The 17,645-nt window shown below is 35.1% G+C and overlaps 3 protein-coding genes across 4 annotated transcripts; 1 reads left to right on the top strand and 2 right to left on the bottom strand.

Annotated features, from left to right (window-relative positions):
* Window positions 1-425: 425 nt before the first annotated feature.
* Window positions 426-6,969, bottom strand: LOC110621632 (D-xylose-proton symporter-like 2). Its single transcript, XM_021765900.2, has 14 exons — window positions 6,638-6,969; window positions 6,267-6,364; window positions 5,691-5,769; window positions 5,099-5,158; window positions 4,858-4,924; window positions 4,640-4,764; window positions 4,298-4,399; window positions 3,773-4,141; window positions 3,643-3,690; window positions 3,467-3,529; window positions 2,743-2,823; window positions 2,375-2,473; window positions 1,370-1,507; window positions 426-787 (listed from the first exon to the last, which is right to left on the bottom strand). Exons 1-14 carry the CDS (start codon window positions 6,680-6,682, stop codon window positions 656-658), a joined length of 1,506 nt encoding a protein of 501 aa, XP_021621592.1. The 5' UTR covers window positions 6,683-6,969; the 3' UTR covers window positions 426-655.
* A 1,331-nt stretch (window positions 6,970-8,300) lies between these two features.
* LOC110621256 (probable NADH dehydrogenase [ubiquinone] 1 alpha subcomplex subunit 12) lies at window positions 8,301-11,533 on the bottom strand. Its single transcript, XM_021765458.2, has 5 exons — window positions 11,384-11,533; window positions 10,622-10,648; window positions 10,137-10,228; window positions 8,818-8,927; window positions 8,301-8,745 (listed from the first exon to the last, which is right to left on the bottom strand). The coding sequence occupies exons 1-5, from the start codon at window positions 11,473-11,475 to the stop codon at window positions 8,587-8,589; spliced, it is 480 nt and encodes a 159-aa protein (XP_021621150.1). The 5' UTR covers window positions 11,476-11,533; the 3' UTR covers window positions 8,301-8,586.
* Window positions 11,534-11,624: 91 nt separating this feature from the next.
* Window positions 11,625-17,515, top strand: LOC110621254 (ERAD-associated E3 ubiquitin-protein ligase HRD1B). 2 transcript variants are annotated; one of them, XM_021765454.2, is made up of 8 exons: window positions 11,625-11,760; window positions 12,381-12,927; window positions 13,608-13,784; window positions 14,364-14,513; window positions 14,607-14,800; window positions 15,687-15,843; window positions 16,316-16,568; window positions 17,131-17,515. In XM_021765454.2, exons 2-8 carry the CDS (start codon window positions 12,395-12,397, stop codon window positions 17,284-17,286), a joined length of 1,620 nt encoding a protein of 539 aa, XP_021621146.1. In that variant the 5' UTR covers window positions 11,625-11,760; window positions 12,381-12,394; the 3' UTR covers window positions 17,287-17,515. The 2 variants fall into 2 exon arrangements, with proteins under 2 accessions (XP_021621146.1, XP_043814687.1); XM_043958752.1 differs by lacking the exon at window positions 11,625-11,760 and adding an exon at window positions 11,858-11,875.
* The last annotated feature ends 130 nt before the right edge of the window (window positions 17,516-17,645 follow it).

The following is a 17,645-nucleotide window of genomic DNA, read 5'->3' on the forward strand; positions in this document are numbered from 1 at the left end:
GGAAAAAAACAAATTCTCTAGTACAGCATTCTTTGTGTAAAAGAAGAAAGAAAAGAAACAAAAGCAACTCAGCATTCGATAACCTAACCAACAGATCACTTCTGACATGAAAAGGCCATTTTTGTCCTTAAATTTCAAAGAGGAAACTCAGTTGGTGAATGTATAACTTCAGCAACATTACCTCATCTGAGCTTCAGCTCAAGTATAACAGTTTCAGCTGAGGAGGAGGAGGATGCCCCATAATATCCAATGGCAGCAGCTGGCTCTCCATTTAATTTTTCTGGTATCCTCATAAAAAAGATCCTGATTTTTTTCCCCTACTCCCCTTTGAATTTCATGGGTTGTTGATTCCATTTAATAATCGAATCCAATTTTCATGTTATATACTAATTTAGAGGGATATTTTTCTCAGACAACGGATCAAATAGCTACAACATGCACTGACATTTCAGCAACGTGCTTAGTATATATGATGTTGATGCTCTTATTGACAATAAAGAAATATCAGATACCTATTTGTGACACTGCCTGCTTCTGCATATATTCCAAAATACAATCTGACAGTAAACTTGTCACAACAGAGCCTACTTTGTATTTTGATTTTAAAAATAAAAAAAAACATTAAGTGAACTCCTGTTTCCAGTACAAAGGTTGTCTACAAGCATTTAGCTTCAATTTCCTCAAGAGTGAGCCCCTTGGTCTCTGGTATAATGAAGAATATGAAAACGAGCGACAACACAGCTATTACTCCAAACGCGTAGAATAATACTCCAGCTCCCAACAATGCCTGTAACCGAAAGTGAAAGGTCCATTACTACCACTTTGACATGAATAATTGAATAAAGAACATGCGGTTTACTGAGCTAAAGTTTGACTTGTATGACACCATATGCAGAAAACATGACAGGACAGGAGGAGGTATAATAGACAAATAAGAGCATCACCATACAACTGTCTGAAATGCTCCACTACATGAAATTGAGGGTTCGTAATGAAAATGGGAAAGAACTTCAATAATTAAATGAGAAAAAAACTGAAAACCTCATATCATTTTTTATCAGATGGAACCATAACCAGAAAGAACTCAAGCTGACAAAACAGTGCTTTTTTTTTTCCCAACATGTTCCAGAATCATCAGTCTTTCCTCTGATAATACAACTTTTTGAAGTTACTCATTTATTGTTTTGCTTGGTGCAGTACGCACTGCACAATCATTTAATGAAAGTGGAGAAGCAATATTGGATCAAAGGACTAATGCAGAAGTTTGAGTCCATGACTCTCTACTGATGACTAATTGATTACCTATATGTAAGCTGACATAAAAGAGGAAACATCTCTGAGTATATAAATAGGCTACAAAACTAAGTACCTTCAGAGGAGAAAATGCAAAGGTAACAAGTGCATTTGCACCAAAATTCACAAGCACTGCTATACTAAGTCCTCTCCCTCTTAGGCGTAGTGGGAAAACCTCTGAAATCATCAACCAACCAATAGGACCAAATGATAACTGCAAAACAAATTTCATTAGCCCAGCAGCACAGACAGCAAAATAGAAGATATATTTGAAACACGATGCAGAACAAGAAAGATGGTAAATTGTCCTCCCTTTATCTCACTCATATCCAGCTGATGCCACGATATAATTTACATACATGAGTAATCCATAATAGCCACGACCAGTCAAACACAATTTGGCTTTGCCATTTCAGGTTTAAGTAAATTGCAGAACCAACAAATTCTTTTGACATGGCTAACATGTTCTATGATTGTTGATGCAGAAGCTTTTATGACATATTATTCCAATATTGAAGAATTCACATGATGTGAGATGAATAACACTGGTATCCCAAGCCAGTTTTCTGGTAGAAGCCCAACCGCAAGAAAGAAATAGACTAACTAGAACTTTGATGGGTTATTGGATTTGATTGGAAAAGAAACTTTTGTTTAAGTCATCAAGTGACAACACCCAGACCTCAAATAACATTTAATAAAGTAAATTGAAGTTACTTTCTTCACTTTAGTTTATTCTTATGTGATTATTATATCTTTTTTTTCCTCTAACAGTAGAAATTCTTAAGCTACAAGCATGGTAATATTGATGGTTTTTTGATAAGTTTAAAGGGCCTGCCTAAGAAAGTTATTCATTAGAAGTTCTGATGATAGTGCAGTAATTTTTTCCTGCACCGGGAATCTTGATTATTACAGTTGTACTTGTCTATAACAAAGTACTGAATATATACAAGGATGTCAAGATCTAGTACTAGATCAGACTTAACACCACATGTTCTGAAACATATATTTTAAGAACTGCAGGTGTTGAAGCACAATATTTTGGGATAATTTAATAGAGAAGTGGCAAAAAAATATTGATCACCTGATAACATCCAACATATAATAGCAGTGCAACTACAGCCACAACTGGTGCATTGTCCAGGAAAAGGTAATATGACCCCAGAAGGAATAATGAGATGATCTGTTGAAAAAATAAAGCATATCTTTCAGCATAGTAAATTTCTAACACTTGCTCATGATCAGCTTAGTTCATATTCCTTTGTCGTCCTCTTCATTCAGTAAAATAAGCCTAGATCAAGCAAGTGGAAAGTATACTCCAATGTGACAGAATGGCCTTCCTTCCAGTTTTAGAAAGCAGACAAGTGTCATACCCTCATGCAGGCTCAGAAACAATGAAATATACATCATGCAAATGAATGGTGAAGAGAAAAGATTGAGAGAACAGTTTACCATCCCAGAGACACCACCAAGCAGTAAAGGTCTCCTTCCAAGTCTATCAACAGCAAGGACAGCTGTTCCTGTCATGATCAACTATAGATGCAAAAGTCCATGTTAGCGATTCCACTCAGTGCCTTGCAACTTGAGAACAGGTTATGTATCACTTACAAGAAAAGGAACAATTTAGTCAATTATTTGTGATAATTTTGAAATATCAACTAGAAACTTGAAATTTGCAAGGCGCAGCATATCAAAAAATTCGTTCAAAGCAAAGGAGATTAACAGCTGGTCAATGAAGCCTAGACCCTTCTCCCATACCATCATGAAAACTTGAAAACATGGAAGAACAAAAATGAATATATTTTCATGTACATTTATTTAGTATTAGCACAACACATGTACATGCACACATAATAAGGTACAAACTCAAAACGAATCAATAGCACCAAAAGAAGCGGCAGCCAGCAAGCCTGGTATTTGCAATTTGTATACCCTAGATTTATTACTTATACAGCACCTTAAATCATGTATAACTAAAAATGTTAAGAATTATCAAAATGAAGAAGAAATTACAACAACACAATTTTAAGTGTTCAACATGTGTGATTTAAATAAACCAATTTCATCATCAGAAATCAGATAAAAAGAACAACAGGAAAACTCTTCCTGCCAATTTCAGACATCAGAGGAGGTACACTTTTATTCCTGAATTTACTAATTATATAAATGAGCCTACCTTAAAAAAACCAAGTAGAATTGATACACGTGTTGCATCAGATGCTGCAGAAAATCCTGCACTCTACAAGATCATATTGGGTTAGGATGAAAGTGCACTTCTTCTAAAGCCTCATGACAATGATATTACATTGATAACCGTCAATAGCCTATTTATGAGTAATAGTAACTAGGCACCTGAAAGATTGAGGCAGCATAATACAGTACACTTGGTTGACCTGTGATCTGCCATGAAAGTATATCATTTACCATCCAAAACCTTGGAAATTCAGCAATTGTTTCTTATCATTTCTGATAAGAAAGATACCTGTTGAAAAAGAACTAATCCTGCACCAATGGTAAGGGCTTTCAAGCATTTTCCTCGGAACATTTCCCCAAGTGAAGCTTCTTTTTCTTCACCAACGAAAGTCAGCTCACTAAGAATTTCTTCTACTTGGGTAGGTGCAGTGTCACCAATAGCCTCACCCCTGAGTCGACACAAGCACCGTACTGCAGTTTCTTTTAAATCCTGCATGTTGCCTTTCCCCTGTATGGCACATAATAGTATCCATCTGGGTGATGGCGGTAACCACCACATCCCAATTCCCATGACTACTGCCAAAGGAGTACTAGCTCCATACATGTATCGCCATCCAGCTACAGTATCAACTAAAAGGCTACCAATCCCATAACCTGCCTGCATAACATTTAATCATTTACTTTTTGCAGGCATTATCAAAAATCAATAGAACTTAATGGGGAAAAAGGCTTCACAATGAAGATTTTGTAGGTGCAAAAGCATGTAAATACTAGAATCAAATCAAAGTTCTCAAAAAAGAATTGAAGAACTTACAACCATCCCAAGGACTATAAAGAACTCTTTGAGGGAGATTAATTGACCACGTATCTTACTTGGAGCTGTCTCAGCAATGTACATTGGGGCAGCATGCATAGCCTGAAAATTATTTAAAATGTATTTCATAAAATAAACAAGTGAACACAATGAATTTTGAAATTATTTAAACTAATGAATATAGGGATTTGAAATTATCTTATTTTTTTGCAAGCAGTAAAAACTTTAATCTTCTCTTAATGTAACCATACGTGCGAACAAAAGTTACATATATATGAATAATTATGCAAAAATTTCAGGGCCAACATATTACATAATGAAAAAGAGCAAGAGATGTTTTACCAATCCTATCCCAATACCAAATATAAAACGTCCAATCACCATGATAACCAGATCAGGTGCTAATGCTGTCACAAATGCTCCAACAAGATATAACAAAGCAGCCAGTATCAACTCCCTTCTTCTTCCTTAAAATCAAATTCATCAGATCAAATTCATTAGCAAAAAGAAATTAGCATATTTTTTAATTTGTAGCTAGCACAAAATGCAAAATAACTAACCTAAAAAATCTGCAATATTAAAGGCCAAGACAGAGCCAATCAAGGCCCCATATAATGAGCCACTGGTCTGCAGAAAACAAAACTCACTAATTTCAAATGGAACAAGTATCTGATTTTAAATTATTGAGCATTGAAACAGACAATTTTAAAGAAAAGGTGAAAGAAGTAGAGAAATAAACAGAAATAAAATCGCCACTCATGATCCAGCAGTTCAAGGAAGAAATTGTCACTAGAAACTCACAATGAGCCCAACTTCCACAGAATTCAAGTTATACCATGAAATTCCACTTGTTGTGGATGACTGCAGGAGAAGAAAAGGGATTAATAAGTTTAGAGAATAGAAGAAAATATTTACCATTTCAATCACAATTCTAAATGATCCATGGATTTTGCATGCATATGAATAATAAAACCACACACATATGCAGGGAGAAGCACACAGTAGTGGTCAATCTGCACCACAAGGAAATATATTTCTAATATTTTACTTCAATGATCTAACCAATTTACAAAGAATATAAACAATTGGAAGCATGAACTAAATCAAAATTTTAATAGTTTTAGCACAGTGTTTTGTTCCATTTCTGCTGGAGCACACTATGTTTCTGCCACACATCCATCATCAGGTCCAGTGTTAAATAAAATTTTATTGTAGGCAAAAAATAACCGCTGTTCCTTCTTCATACAGAAAAAAGAAATTCTAAGTTACAAATTTGTTAATCCATGAAGCCACACGTCATACTGAATACACATAAGAACAAATATTATAATAGAAAAGGGTTATAAATGAACTAAGATTCCATCTGCAGTTTACAATTTCATCAAAAGCGCACCTCTATAGATATCGTAGCACAGGATGTGGCCCCAATATCATAACCGTATAATAGTCCTCCAAGAGCTGGAAATAGAAATCTGCAATGAACAATGCACTTCTTAAGCATAAGCAGGATATGTTTGCAAGGCATCAAGTATCAAGAAGCAAGATTATTTGTAAAAGGAATAGGAAAATCAAGACTCATGAGCGCATCACATATGGTAAAATGATAACTCAAAGTATCAAATACAATGGTGTGAAGTATGAACCTCAACTCTGAAGAATTGCTTAGAACTTGAATAGACTAGCAAAGTTAGAATGCATCCCTTCATTTCTACATATGGTACGCGCAAAGTCTAGCATATCTCACGTGTATTGATTTAAAAATATTTTGAAAACCAAAGAACTGTCCTTTCTTCGAACCAAGATACTTCAGCTTCCCATATGAATTTAGCTCGAAATCATCAAATAGAATAACAAACCATCCTTAATTTTATCGGCATATTTTTTACAAATGCGTCTAGTGAGCCTATAGCTATTTTCTTACAGAAACTAAAAGGGAAAAGGCCAGAAATGTAATAAAAGTAAAACTCACGGGAGAATTGCAGCAAGAACAGAGTAGTTCTCTGAGCTAGTGCCCCCATTAAGAAGAGGCTCCTCCGCACCGCCAATTTCACTTGAAGACTTTCCTACCTGATAAAAACTCAGTACTTAAAAACTTCCCAACACGATAGAAGCAATCTTAAACACTGAAAAAACTGTCCTTTGCTTGGCTGCTTGGAAAGCAAAAGAGAAACCAATAGATGAGTTGGAGTAATGGGGGTAACTTTAGGCACACATTTATTATCAGCGAAGAAGATAATTAAAAATCCAACGATCATTAAAATCCCACTTCTCCCAGCAACCACACAGAAACAAATGAGAAAAAAGGGGGAAAAAACTGAAAATCAAGAAGAAAGACAGAACCTTTTCGATAGAAGAAAGAGAGGGCTGCTCAGGATCGGTCGCCATATTTTCCAGCGATGGAAACGAACAATGAAGTACTAGTGGGAATTTATATTTGAAGGCAAAATTAAAAACTCAAAAGAAGAAAATGAATATCAAAAAAGGGTGGGCTACAAGAATCCAAATCAAGGTTCGTTCAGAAAATAAATAAAGAAAGAAAGAAACATGTGAAGGATGATAATAAATTAAGACCAGAGGCCCGAAAAAGAGGAGTTAGTCAATTATTTTCACAAGTCATAACCTTGATTTTAAGTTACTTGTAGACAGCAAGTTGTTAATTCTATATAATTAATTTGAGTCTTATCAAATTATAGTTTCCAATGATCTTTAATAAGATTTTTTTTTGAAAAAAACTGAGAAAGTAATTTTTAATATTAGATAAAGTTAGTTTATAAATCCAAGCATCACAATCCTCATACTTGTATTGTGCTGGTTCACAAGTTAGCTAGGCCGACAAGGGGTGGAGATGATCTCTGGTCCTTTCAGTTTATTTTATTTTACTTATTTAAATTCCAAAAAGCATAATAAATGTTAGAATTCGCCAGACTCCTTTGTCATTTTTATCATGGTTTGATTGAATGACAAATGTTACTGTTTATCAATAGAAAAGGATTCAATCAATTCTTATTAATTGTCTGTCTTGCTGATGGGTATTCCATTTGTTTCATGGCCATGGTTGGCCCAAGTACACACAGTTTTTACTTTCATGGAAGATCCATATACATATTTACGCGGCAGAGCACTGCTGCTTCTCTGGCCATATGAGATGCCCGTATCCACAAAAACTAGGGTCTAATTTTGTTGAAGTCTCTCTACTTTTAAAAAAAAAAAAAAAAAAATATTTTCTTCAACTTACTCAAGTTACTTCCACAGAAATAATCACGAATTGAACCAAATAAGGTCTACATAACTTACCTGCAAGTCAGCAAACTGAAAGTATTGTATTTACAACTCGTCTATATTTATTTAAGAAAAATAATTTAGTTTATGAATTTTCATTTAGATTCAAATTTAATCAATCATAAACGGAAAGCATTAAATTATTAATAAAAATATATATTCATAGAAATTACTAATTAGATAAAAAAAATTAAATGATAATTACGTTCAGGATGAAATATCAAAATTATTAGTTAAAATTTAAATTTTATTTAAGAGTGACAATCTTTACCACTACCCTATTTGTTGAGATCTCTAAAAAGTTGCCAAGTTAGTTCCAAAACCCAACCGAGTCCACAGGATCGAAGAATCCACACACTGTTTCAAATGGAACAACCCATCGATTTGAGGTTTAAAATTTCCAACAGATGTATTTGGGGGCGGATTCCTTCGTTGTTTGCAATCAAAAGGGTCCATTGATTCGTTATTTCAATATTCACAGCTTGTTTTCGTGATCATTGCAATGCATGAACTGTTTCAAGCCAAGTGCTAGAGTTGTCTGCTCTATGCCATGGTTGTTCCAAGCAGACATATATTAATAGAAGATCTGAATTCAGACAACAGAACTCGGTAGACGCTGCTGGCAAAATGTTATGTTTAAGGGGAGGGGTAATGAAAAGGCAAACGAAGAAACAAAAACTCAAAAAGTGAAGATTGCTAGAGTTTCTAACTTCCTAGGTCAGAATTTAACAAGAAATGTGAAGATTTATTCTCTCAACTATCTCCTTTGCAGCAGTTCCGGCTCAACAACACCACTCTCACTTGAGCAACAAAACCAATACCAACAGCAATCCACAACAAATACCATTGAGAAAATAAAGTTTCATCAAACAGACTATAAAGTTGGCATTCAAAGTTCTCTTCACGAACGAAAGCACTACTGCCTCAAATAAGCACATGCTTTATTCATTTAAATCAGATTCAAGTTGCCATGATTTCCAAGTTTACAGCATGTTGGTAGCCCCAAAGAATTACTCCGACTTCGCAGGTTGCCAAGGTTGATATCTGGTCCAGTCTTTCTGACCAGGATTGAGAGCATGTCCTTTGGAATGGTATATATACTCTTCACCTTCTCCTGAGAGATTCTCCTTGTGCTCAGCCCCGTACCTCTTAGGTTTTAGCATTAGCAGCTGCAACAAATATGATCATCATCAATTAAGCATGCATCTCCCCATTTTATTGCAGAGTTATAGCTGGCATACCTCATCCCCTGTGTGATCAGTTATGAAATGAAGCCAACCATGCCATTCTGGTGGCACCTGAGAAGCATTGTAGCGACCCTTTTCTGCATATTCAACCCATCGGTGCCTTCCTAAAATGCCACATGGAATAGGTTTTGCCTTAAATCAGTGACCTTCTTATGATACTTCACAAGTAGGTGCTAACATCATAGGGAAATTACTCTTTCAAATTGACTTAAAGAGATGCTTATAGCTGCCAAATCGTGCACACAGTGACACATAAACATGACAGCCAATAATGTCAATAAGTACTTTACAAGATCTATAGGTGGAGGCATGTTCCCATTGATTTATCAATATATGCAATCAGCCAATCATGGCATGAAGATGCAGGAAAACTCGTGAGCACTGAAAATGAGTTTTTCTGGAGACACACATCAAGATTTATTTGAGGATCAATGCTTTACCAACAATTCTTCACTGGAGGGACACAAATGTTAAAGCTCACATAGATTATTTGAAGTTGCAATTCATTTTGTTGAGCAATCTTCCTATTGTATAAAAATGATTACTGAAATTCAAGATAAATTTTAAATTAAATTCTTCATCAAGACTAATGTTTTTCAGGTAATGCATGCACAAAAAAAAAATAATGTGGAAGATGGCAGGGCGAGAATAAAATTATAGCTCAGAAAGACTTGGGGAGTTCACAACAAAGTATTATGCCTTTTCAACACTAAATAAAAATATGCCAAGAATCTCTACATGCAAAAGGAGGAAAAGGAATGACCTTAATGTCCACGCTGTTGGGGAAAAAGCACCATAGTGGGTAGGGAATTTAGTTTTATAAGATAATTTCTACAAGAGAAAAGAAGCTAGATCCCTAAACAATTTTCTTCTTTGGGAAGGGATTTCTTGTGACATGATGTCTCAATTGCTTACCATTATTTTGCAAAATGACTCCATTGATATAGGGTTGGAACTCTCAGATTCCAAGGAGCTAGGAGGGAAATCTTCATCATGACTAATGAAAAGTACAAAAGGAGTAGACATTTCTAATTAAAATATAAACTACAAAAATGAAAAACCTTGCATCTGATCTTGTTCCAGAAAACCATTGAACAAATTATGCAGAGATGTGGCAGTGTCGTCATTAAGAAAAAAGCCAACCAAACAATACACCCACTCTTAAACAACAAACACAGAAGCAATAAGGCACGAATTTTTAAAACCAAAGTAAATGGATCTGGAGCAACTAAAAAGGAAAGATTTTCAATGGCAACTGATGATGCAGTTATAAAGCATTATATCACATGAAAAAAAGAGAAAGAAATGCTAACCATATTGCATATCTTCAAGTCTCTGATAATACTTATTGCCAAATTTGTCCACCCCCACAAGTGTTGCCCCAATGTTGTGGATTTTGGTTTGCCTAAATCAATTAAACAAAATTTAAGAAACTGCAATACTTCAAAATAAGAAAATCAACTAAATGCAACAATCTAATTTGCCTACTAAGCCTTCATGTACGGTATTGACATAATAAAATGAAAAGGAACAAGAGAGGAATAACCAGATTGAAGTTGCATTGCTACAAAATAAAGTGTTTTATCAGGCACTTATAAGCCTATACAGTACGGATATACCAGTTTCCATTTCCATTTCCAATGCCAAAACCCCAAATAAAAAGACTTAACTCACAAAGCTTCAAGACTTCACTGGAAGTGCATTCAGAAGAGCGCTAATAAATCAAATTCAACATACAGAAGCATACTTATTTGCAACAACATTGAACAAAAAAAACTACAAAGAGATTTTAACTTACAGCAAATTTCCGTCCAAAAGGCACTTCCTGAAAGATAATAAACAAAATGAAAGGGAAGAAAAATGAAAAAGAAGTCAGTAAAGCTCCAAAAATATACTAACCTAACGATGCAATCAAGATGTCACAGAACTGCTAGAAGTTCAAAATGAAAAAGTGTAGATTATTGGGTTCTATAATTTACTGGCAGCAATTCATGCAGAAAGTCACGTATGTTAATTTATAAAACATCCATATATTCGAAATTCAAAACCCACTATTTATTTGAGGTTATTATGATTTAAATACACACTAAAACCCATTCAAAGCATTGCATTAGTGGCTTTTTCCCCACTCCGAGTACCCAATACCAAAGTTTCCAATCTCAGTATGCTTCAGTTTCCTACACTTTATGCCCCTTTCCTCCCGTGCATTTTAGTTTCTTTCTTCCGTTTTCAGGGTTTTCTTAGCTGCCAAACAGAAGCTAGAAATCAACCATATAAAAAGAATCACCACTTCGGGATTTCATTGATAATAAAATATGGGAAATCAAATATTAAAGCATTTCAGGTCAGAACTAAGGGGAAAAAAAGGGACCTTTGGCAACCCATCAAACAAGAAAATATATACAGATTTGTAATATACCTTTTCGATTCCCTTGTGATCTTATTTTGATGGGTCATTTCAGATTAATTAGGGATTGCATAGTCAAATATGAACAAAATTGATTTTTTTTTTGGAAAAAAAAAAAGAGACAGAGACAGAGAACTAGAAAGAGAAACTGACGTGTAGCCTTCTTCCCTGAGCTCTCGAAGAAAGGTGCCGAACCCTTTCTCTCTGATAGCCTTCAAAGCTCCCTTCACCACTGTGGATGCCATCTCTCTATTTTCTCTCCTCTTTTCGCCCTTTCTTACTTATGCCCTTTTTTTTCCTAATTTTTTTACTATCTACGCACATGCATCGCACGTGTGATACTTCATCTATATTTAAACTCGAATACTCGACCCGGAAAGCATCTCCGAACCGGGTCAATATTCTGGAACACGTGGTTTATTTTTATTGGAAGTAGCTACGCATACATCCAAGGTGCATTCTTTTTAAAGGAGAAACACTGTCGGGATCGGAAAATTGGGGAATTTTTCATAGGTGCTGTTAATATCGATGTGAGGGTTTTATTAACTATATCTTTCTTTTGCTTAATTTCTTGATTTTCGTGTTATGTTAGGGTTCCTTCCATCTTCTCGTCATTGGATGTATGTAATGAGTCGTGCGTTTTTGGTAATTTTGCTCGTTTGATTGCTGAGTTATTGGCTAATATTTATCAAATTGAAATTGTCGTCTTCGTTGCGATATAGATGATGCTAAGCCTCGAATTTGATTTTTATTGACTTGCTTCTCAACCAAGCATGAAATGGTTGACGTTTGGTTTGTTTTTGATGGTCTGATTGTAATGTTTTTATTATTTATTTTGATAATAGCCCGGTTCCCTCTGTTGTGTTCATTGTGCAATTTTGGGGGTTGAATTGAGAATAGGAAAGGAAGTTATTTGAGTGTTATATTTTCAATCTGAGTGAGAAGTGCATCTTGTTACCATTCAAATTGACATTTTCTCACACACTTTTTTTTCCAGCTAAAGGAATGCTAGGCTTAATGTTGTATTGGTATATCTATGGAATCATGAAGCTAGCATCTAAGAATTTTTAAGTTTGATACCATTCATCTAAAGAGCATAATATGTATGTGTGATGTATATATTAATTTATTGATTGATATGGTGCAACAGCGGACTCAGAAAAAATGATGCGGTTGCGTACATATGCGAGCCTTAGTTTGGTTGCTACCATAGCAGTTATTTATCATGCGTTCAACAGTAGAGGCCAGTTTTATCCAGCTATGGTTTACTTGTCGACCTCTAAGATCAATTTGGTGCTGCTTCTCAACATGGGTCTAGTTATTATGTGCATGTTGTGGCAATTGACTAAAAGTATTTTCCTTGGTTCCCTCCGAGAAGCTGAAGTTGAAAGATTGAATGAGCAGTCATGGAGAGAAGTTATGGAAATCCTCTTTGCTATCACTATTTTCAGGCAGGACTTCTCAGTGACATTTCTTGCTATGGTCACTGCTTTGTTGTTAATCAAGGCATTACATTGGTTAGCTCAAAAGAGGGTTGAGTACATTGAGACAACCCCATCAGTGCCGACATTGTCTCACATCCGGATAGTGTCATTTCTGGGGTTTCTTCTTCTTTTAGACAGTCTGTTTTTGTACAGTTCCGTTAAGTTTTTGATAGAAACTCGCCAGGCATCTGTTTCTCTCTTCTTCTCCTTTGAGTAAGTTATCTTATGTTTTTATTTTTCTTTATTATATCTTTAATTAGTTTAACACATAACTTTCATACATTCACTGCCATGATTGTGAGCGATCTTAACCTGTGCATTATTGAAGATTATTGGGTTTTTTTGTTTGTGCTTGCCCTTAAAATTTTCACTTTTCACTTAACTAGCCGTTGCAGCACTGATATCAGGTTCTTCAACCATTTTGAGTGTCATCCAGGAGAAGATTAAGGAAATTCCAGTAAATTAAATTCATGTTATGAACTTCGTAAAGCTTCATACAAGGATGAAGGAAAAGGTCAACTTGCTTAATTTTAAAACTCTTGGAATGTGACTAGTCCTGAATGAACAGTTATTCAGCAGGTTAAGCATTGCCCTCAGTCTAAGCTCTAAAACTTGAATATAGGAGCTGGATAGGACCCTGGGAGGAGGGGGGATTAGTTTTTTCTTTTCCCAATCATTTTCATCCTGGATGGTCACTTTCAGTATTTTTGCTTGCTGAATGTATCTTTAGTGATCATGGATTCAGCTGTCTTTAAAACATAGCAATTTTCATATATGGAATTACAAGGTCATGGAATCCTGTGGTTTACATTTGTAAAAATTTATGTAATTTTAAAATAATTCTATTAGCAAGTGTTTGGTGTTGCTCTAACTTCTACCATTTTGCATCTTAGGTATATGATACTAGCAACAACAACGATCTCTACTTTTGTAAAATATATTTTCTATGTGAGCGACATGCTAATGGAAGGACAATGGGAAAAAAAGGCTGTCTACACCTTCTATTTGGAACTTATTCGAGATTTGCTTCACTTGTCAATGTACCTCTGCTTCTTCCTTGTGATTTTCATGTAAGTACTCAAAATTAACTTTAGTATTTCATTGTCATGCATGCCAATATTTTATCATGCTTTGGTTAAGATATTATTGGATCATTCCCAAGGGACCCAACCCATGGTCAGACACGCGTCTACACTATATTGCATTAGGCAAATGTTTATAAATTCATGAATTTTGCCATTGTGATATTGACTGGAAAGATATGTGTTGACATTGATAAGTTGAGGGATTTGACTCCATTAATGTTTGATTTGGAATGATGCTATCTGGTTAATCTCCTATGTGATGTCCCCAATTCCTAACTAATTTTTAGTTTTGCATAATTTAATACACTATTATTAATCTATAAAAAATGATTAATTGCATAACACATATTTAGTACTTATTCAGTAGTATACTGGTTGGATTCTGGTTTTAGACCAGTTGAACCTTAACCCTTTTTCCCCTTTGCCTTCACGAATTGAAAAGCTGTGCTGGATTTGAAACCTTGTTACACTCCATCCTATAATACAACTACATGTTTATGCTTATATTTGCTCCCCTTAAAGCTTTCTATTCTTTATCTAATGAATTTGAATTTATTTGTGTAGGAACTATGGTGTACCTTTGCACTTAATAAGGGAGCTTTATGAGACATTCAGGAACTTCAAAATTCGTGTTGCTGATTACATTCGTTACCGGAAGATCACTTCCAATATGAATGATCAGTTTCCAGATGCCACACCTGAAGAGCTCAATGCGTAAGTTCTATACTTTATCTAGCTTGTTGTTGATAATTGTTCAGAAAATATTCATTTGGATGAGCATAATTTGTTTTTCCTATGAATATGCAGAAGTGATGCCACCTGTATTATTTGTCGTGAAGAAATGACCACAGCCAAAAAATTAATCTGTGGGCATCTGTTTCATGTTCATTGTCTTCGTTCATGGTTGGAGAGGCAACATACTTGTCCTACATGCAGAGCCCTAGTTGAACCATCTGAGAGTGGAGTGCAACATGGATCACAATCAGATACACGTCGGCAGGGTAATTATAATATTAAAGTTTGTATGTACATATTTTTGGTGAGAAGGTGTTAACATGTGAAATTCCAACATCGGGAAATGATTGAATATGGAAACTTCTTTGATAATATAAATACTAGAAGCCGGAGCTGCTGTACAATGTAATCACTGTATAATATTGCTTTTGGTCATAATTTTAATTGGATTAGTGTGGTATTTTCCACAACAATGAATTGTATGTTAATTTTCAATGAAACTATTTCTAAGGGATGGAAATTGCTTAACGTGAATCCTTTTCTGAACTTGCTACCCTTTAATGTGATGATTTTAAATCAATGGTTAACAATTTTAGTAAATGCAAGCTTATTAAATGCTTCTAGCACTGATCTCTATGGCGACAGTGCTATGATCTTTATGCGACAGTACTTTGATCTGCTAATTTTTAGTCCCCTGCCATACCAGCCTGGTGGGCTTGCTTTACTTAGCCTTATTATGATATTTGATGCAATATTCCCCAGAAGTATCAATCCTTTTGACTGGTGTTGATAAAATTTTTTGAAGAAGCATTGCACTAATCTTTAGTCTAGGTGTAAAGTTGAATGAAATTTGTATTCCCCTGAAGTCTCCATCTTTTTAAGTGGTATTAATAAATGCTTAGAAAAAGCATCACGCCAATATTTAGTAGATCATGTAGAGTTGATGGAAATTTGTTCTCCATCTTTTTTAGCTGTATTAATAAATACTTGGAAAAAGCTTCAGCTAATATTTAGTAGACCAAGTAAAGTCAGTTGAAATTTGTTCATACACTTTTAGCTGCATTAACCTTTCCCTCTCCACTAATTTTCCAACTATTATTGATTGAAGTTGTAATTTGAATTTCAATGGTTAATTATTGTAATTGATAACAGGGACTGGCAGCACAACTACAGGACCGCAGGGCTCAGTCAGCAGTGTGCCAGATGATAATTTGGGCGAGCATCAGGCTAGACTCCAAGAAGCAGCAGCAGCTGCTGCTGCTGTATATGAGAAATCTTTTGTTTACCCTTCTGCTAACACGCTTGTGTGGTATGCACTTCTATGCTATGAAAAATGTATTTATATGTCGACAGCATGTGTAAGCTTGCTCTTTTTATATTTGGTCAATAAATCTGTGGAATGCCTACTACTGTAATGCAACACAGAATGCATGTGAAATAGATGGGAACATGTGCTTGATAATGCTGATACATCAGTTTCTATCTCAAAAGGTTTGAAGTGCAGGGCTTCTTATGTGTAAAATACATTCATGTTTGCCTTGCATAAAGCAGTCAAAGAAATTTATTGACATTTTATAGGATATAAAGGTTCAGTCAACTAAGCATGGCTTGATATGTTCCGCAATGTATACAACTAGACACAATAAATAGTTTATATAGTTTTATGCATAATTTCAGCTTTCTCCGTTTTAATTCTAATGTTTATTTCTTTAAGATGATAAAGGTCTTGTTTTATCTAACGTTGTTGCTAATATTTTAAATGAATTTTAAAATATTTGCAGGTCTCCTGGGTACGTCTTTCTCCCTCAAGCTCAAAGGCCTTTGGCTGATGCTGCTAATGGAGAGTCAAACAGAGGACAATCACAGCGGGAGTCTGCATTCCATGGGCCTTCAAACTTGTCCATGCCGCAATTTCCCCATGTCTTTGTACCCTTTCAGGTACCTGGTGCCAATGCAAATTCTGGAGATATGTTGGGCAGTATACCAAGCTCCGAGTTGGAAGCTCAGAAAAAGCTAATTCAACACCAGATTGAGGTGTCACCCATTTACTGGCCCTTGAAACTCCTGTTTTAATATTTTGTTTAAATATAGTTAGGGTGACAAATTATACATAACATGTGAAACGAATGAAATTAGAGAGTTTAGGTATTGCCTTGATTTATCAATTATAAAGCTAAACTTATTATGTTTATGTAACCTATAAAAAACTGTTAAGGATGAAACTGTTTACATTAGAAAATATAATGTTTTGCAAGAATAAGATTGGAAAAAATGGAAGTAATTGAATATATATAACACTCTTTTGCATTTAGATATGTTGTAATTTTAGTTTGTTGGCGTGTTTATATCATGTTCATATTTGAACTTTGTAACAGAATTAATTTATTGCGTTGTGTTTGTATTGATCAAATGTGGATCATAAACATGAATTTGAGCTGTCATCCCAACGGGAATTTATGAAATTCAGTGTATGGTTTTCATGAGTGGTATGCACCGAATATTGACAAGTGAAGTCCCTAAAACTATAGCCACAGCACGCGCATACATTTGTTTCTCCTGATTTCTAGCATCCTTACCAATTTCATCTATTCTGTAGGTCCTGCAAAGGCAGCTTCAACTTCTACATCAGCCAAAAGGTGAGGATAGGTTGCATATGGATCCAACACCATCATCAGAAAGCAAAGGCAAGACAGTCGTATCATCATCTTCAACCCCATCAGACTTTAGTCATCATGGAGAGAGTGATCTGTAGTCCTTGAGCAAATTGTAGATGTATTATGAGACCAAATGGAGTGTTGTTTATATAGAGCAAAACAAGATTTAGAAAAGATGCCACCATTACTCACAAACGTAGCACTCCCCCCGGGTGTTGTCGTTTTCTTTTTTTCTTTCTTTTCAATTTATTCTTCTCTCCTGTAACGTTTTTAAAATGAAAGAATAAAAAGTTCTTTGCAGAGAGAAATGTTTCTTTTACATTTTTCACATTTGCTTGGATTAATTTTTATTCAAATTTCCGAACTTTTTAAGGCAGCGTCATGATCAGAATCATCTGGGTTTTGGTTGAAACCAGCCAGGGACAACTGTTGATGTCCAGGTCCGACATTACTTTAT

The sequence above is a fragment of the Manihot esculenta genome, chromosome 8 (assembly GCF_001659605.2).
Source record: "Manihot esculenta cultivar AM560-2 chromosome 8, M.esculenta_v8, whole genome shotgun sequence".
Taxonomy (NCBI): Eukaryota; Viridiplantae; Streptophyta; class Magnoliopsida; order Malpighiales; family Euphorbiaceae; genus Manihot; species Manihot esculenta.

Excerpts from the sequence above, each read along its gene's own strand:
- LOC110621256 (XM_021765458.2), bottom strand. The coding sequence starts at position 11,475 with ATGGCATCCACAGTGGTGAAGGGAGCTTTGAAGGCTATCAGAGAGAAA. Across the intron at positions 10,649-11,383 it reads CTCAGGGAAGAAGGCTACAC|GAAGTGCCTTTTGGACGGAA; the intron begins GTCAGTTTCTCT and ends ATTATCTTTCAG. Across the intron at positions 8,928-10,136 it reads ACTTGAAGATATGCAATATG|GAAGGCACCGATGGGTTGAA; the intron begins GTTAGCATTTCT and ends GTGGCATTTTAG.
- LOC110621632 (XM_021765900.2), bottom strand. The coding sequence starts at position 6,682 with ATGGCGACCGATCCTGAGCAGCCCTCTCTTTCTTCTATCGAAAAG. Across the intron at positions 6,365-6,637 it reads CTCTTTCTTCTATCGAAAAG|GTAGGAAAGTCTTCAAGTGA; the intron begins GTTCTGTCTTTC and ends AGTTTTTATCAG. Across the intron at positions 5,159-5,690 it reads GTGCTACGATATCTATAGAG|TCATCCACAACAAGTGGAAT; the intron begins GTGCGCTTTTGA and ends CTTCTCCTGCAG.
- LOC110621254 (XM_021765454.2), top strand. The coding sequence starts at position 12,395 with ATGATGCGGTTGCGTACATATGCGAGCCTTAGTTTGGTTGCTACCATA. Across the intron at positions 14,514-14,606 it reads ACACCTGAAGAGCTCAATGC|AAGTGATGCCACCTGTATTA; the intron begins GTAAGTTCTATA and ends ATGAATATGCAG. Across the intron at positions 15,844-16,315 it reads TCTGCTAACACGCTTGTGTG|GTCTCCTGGGTACGTCTTTC; the intron begins GTATGCACTTCT and ends AAATATTTGCAG.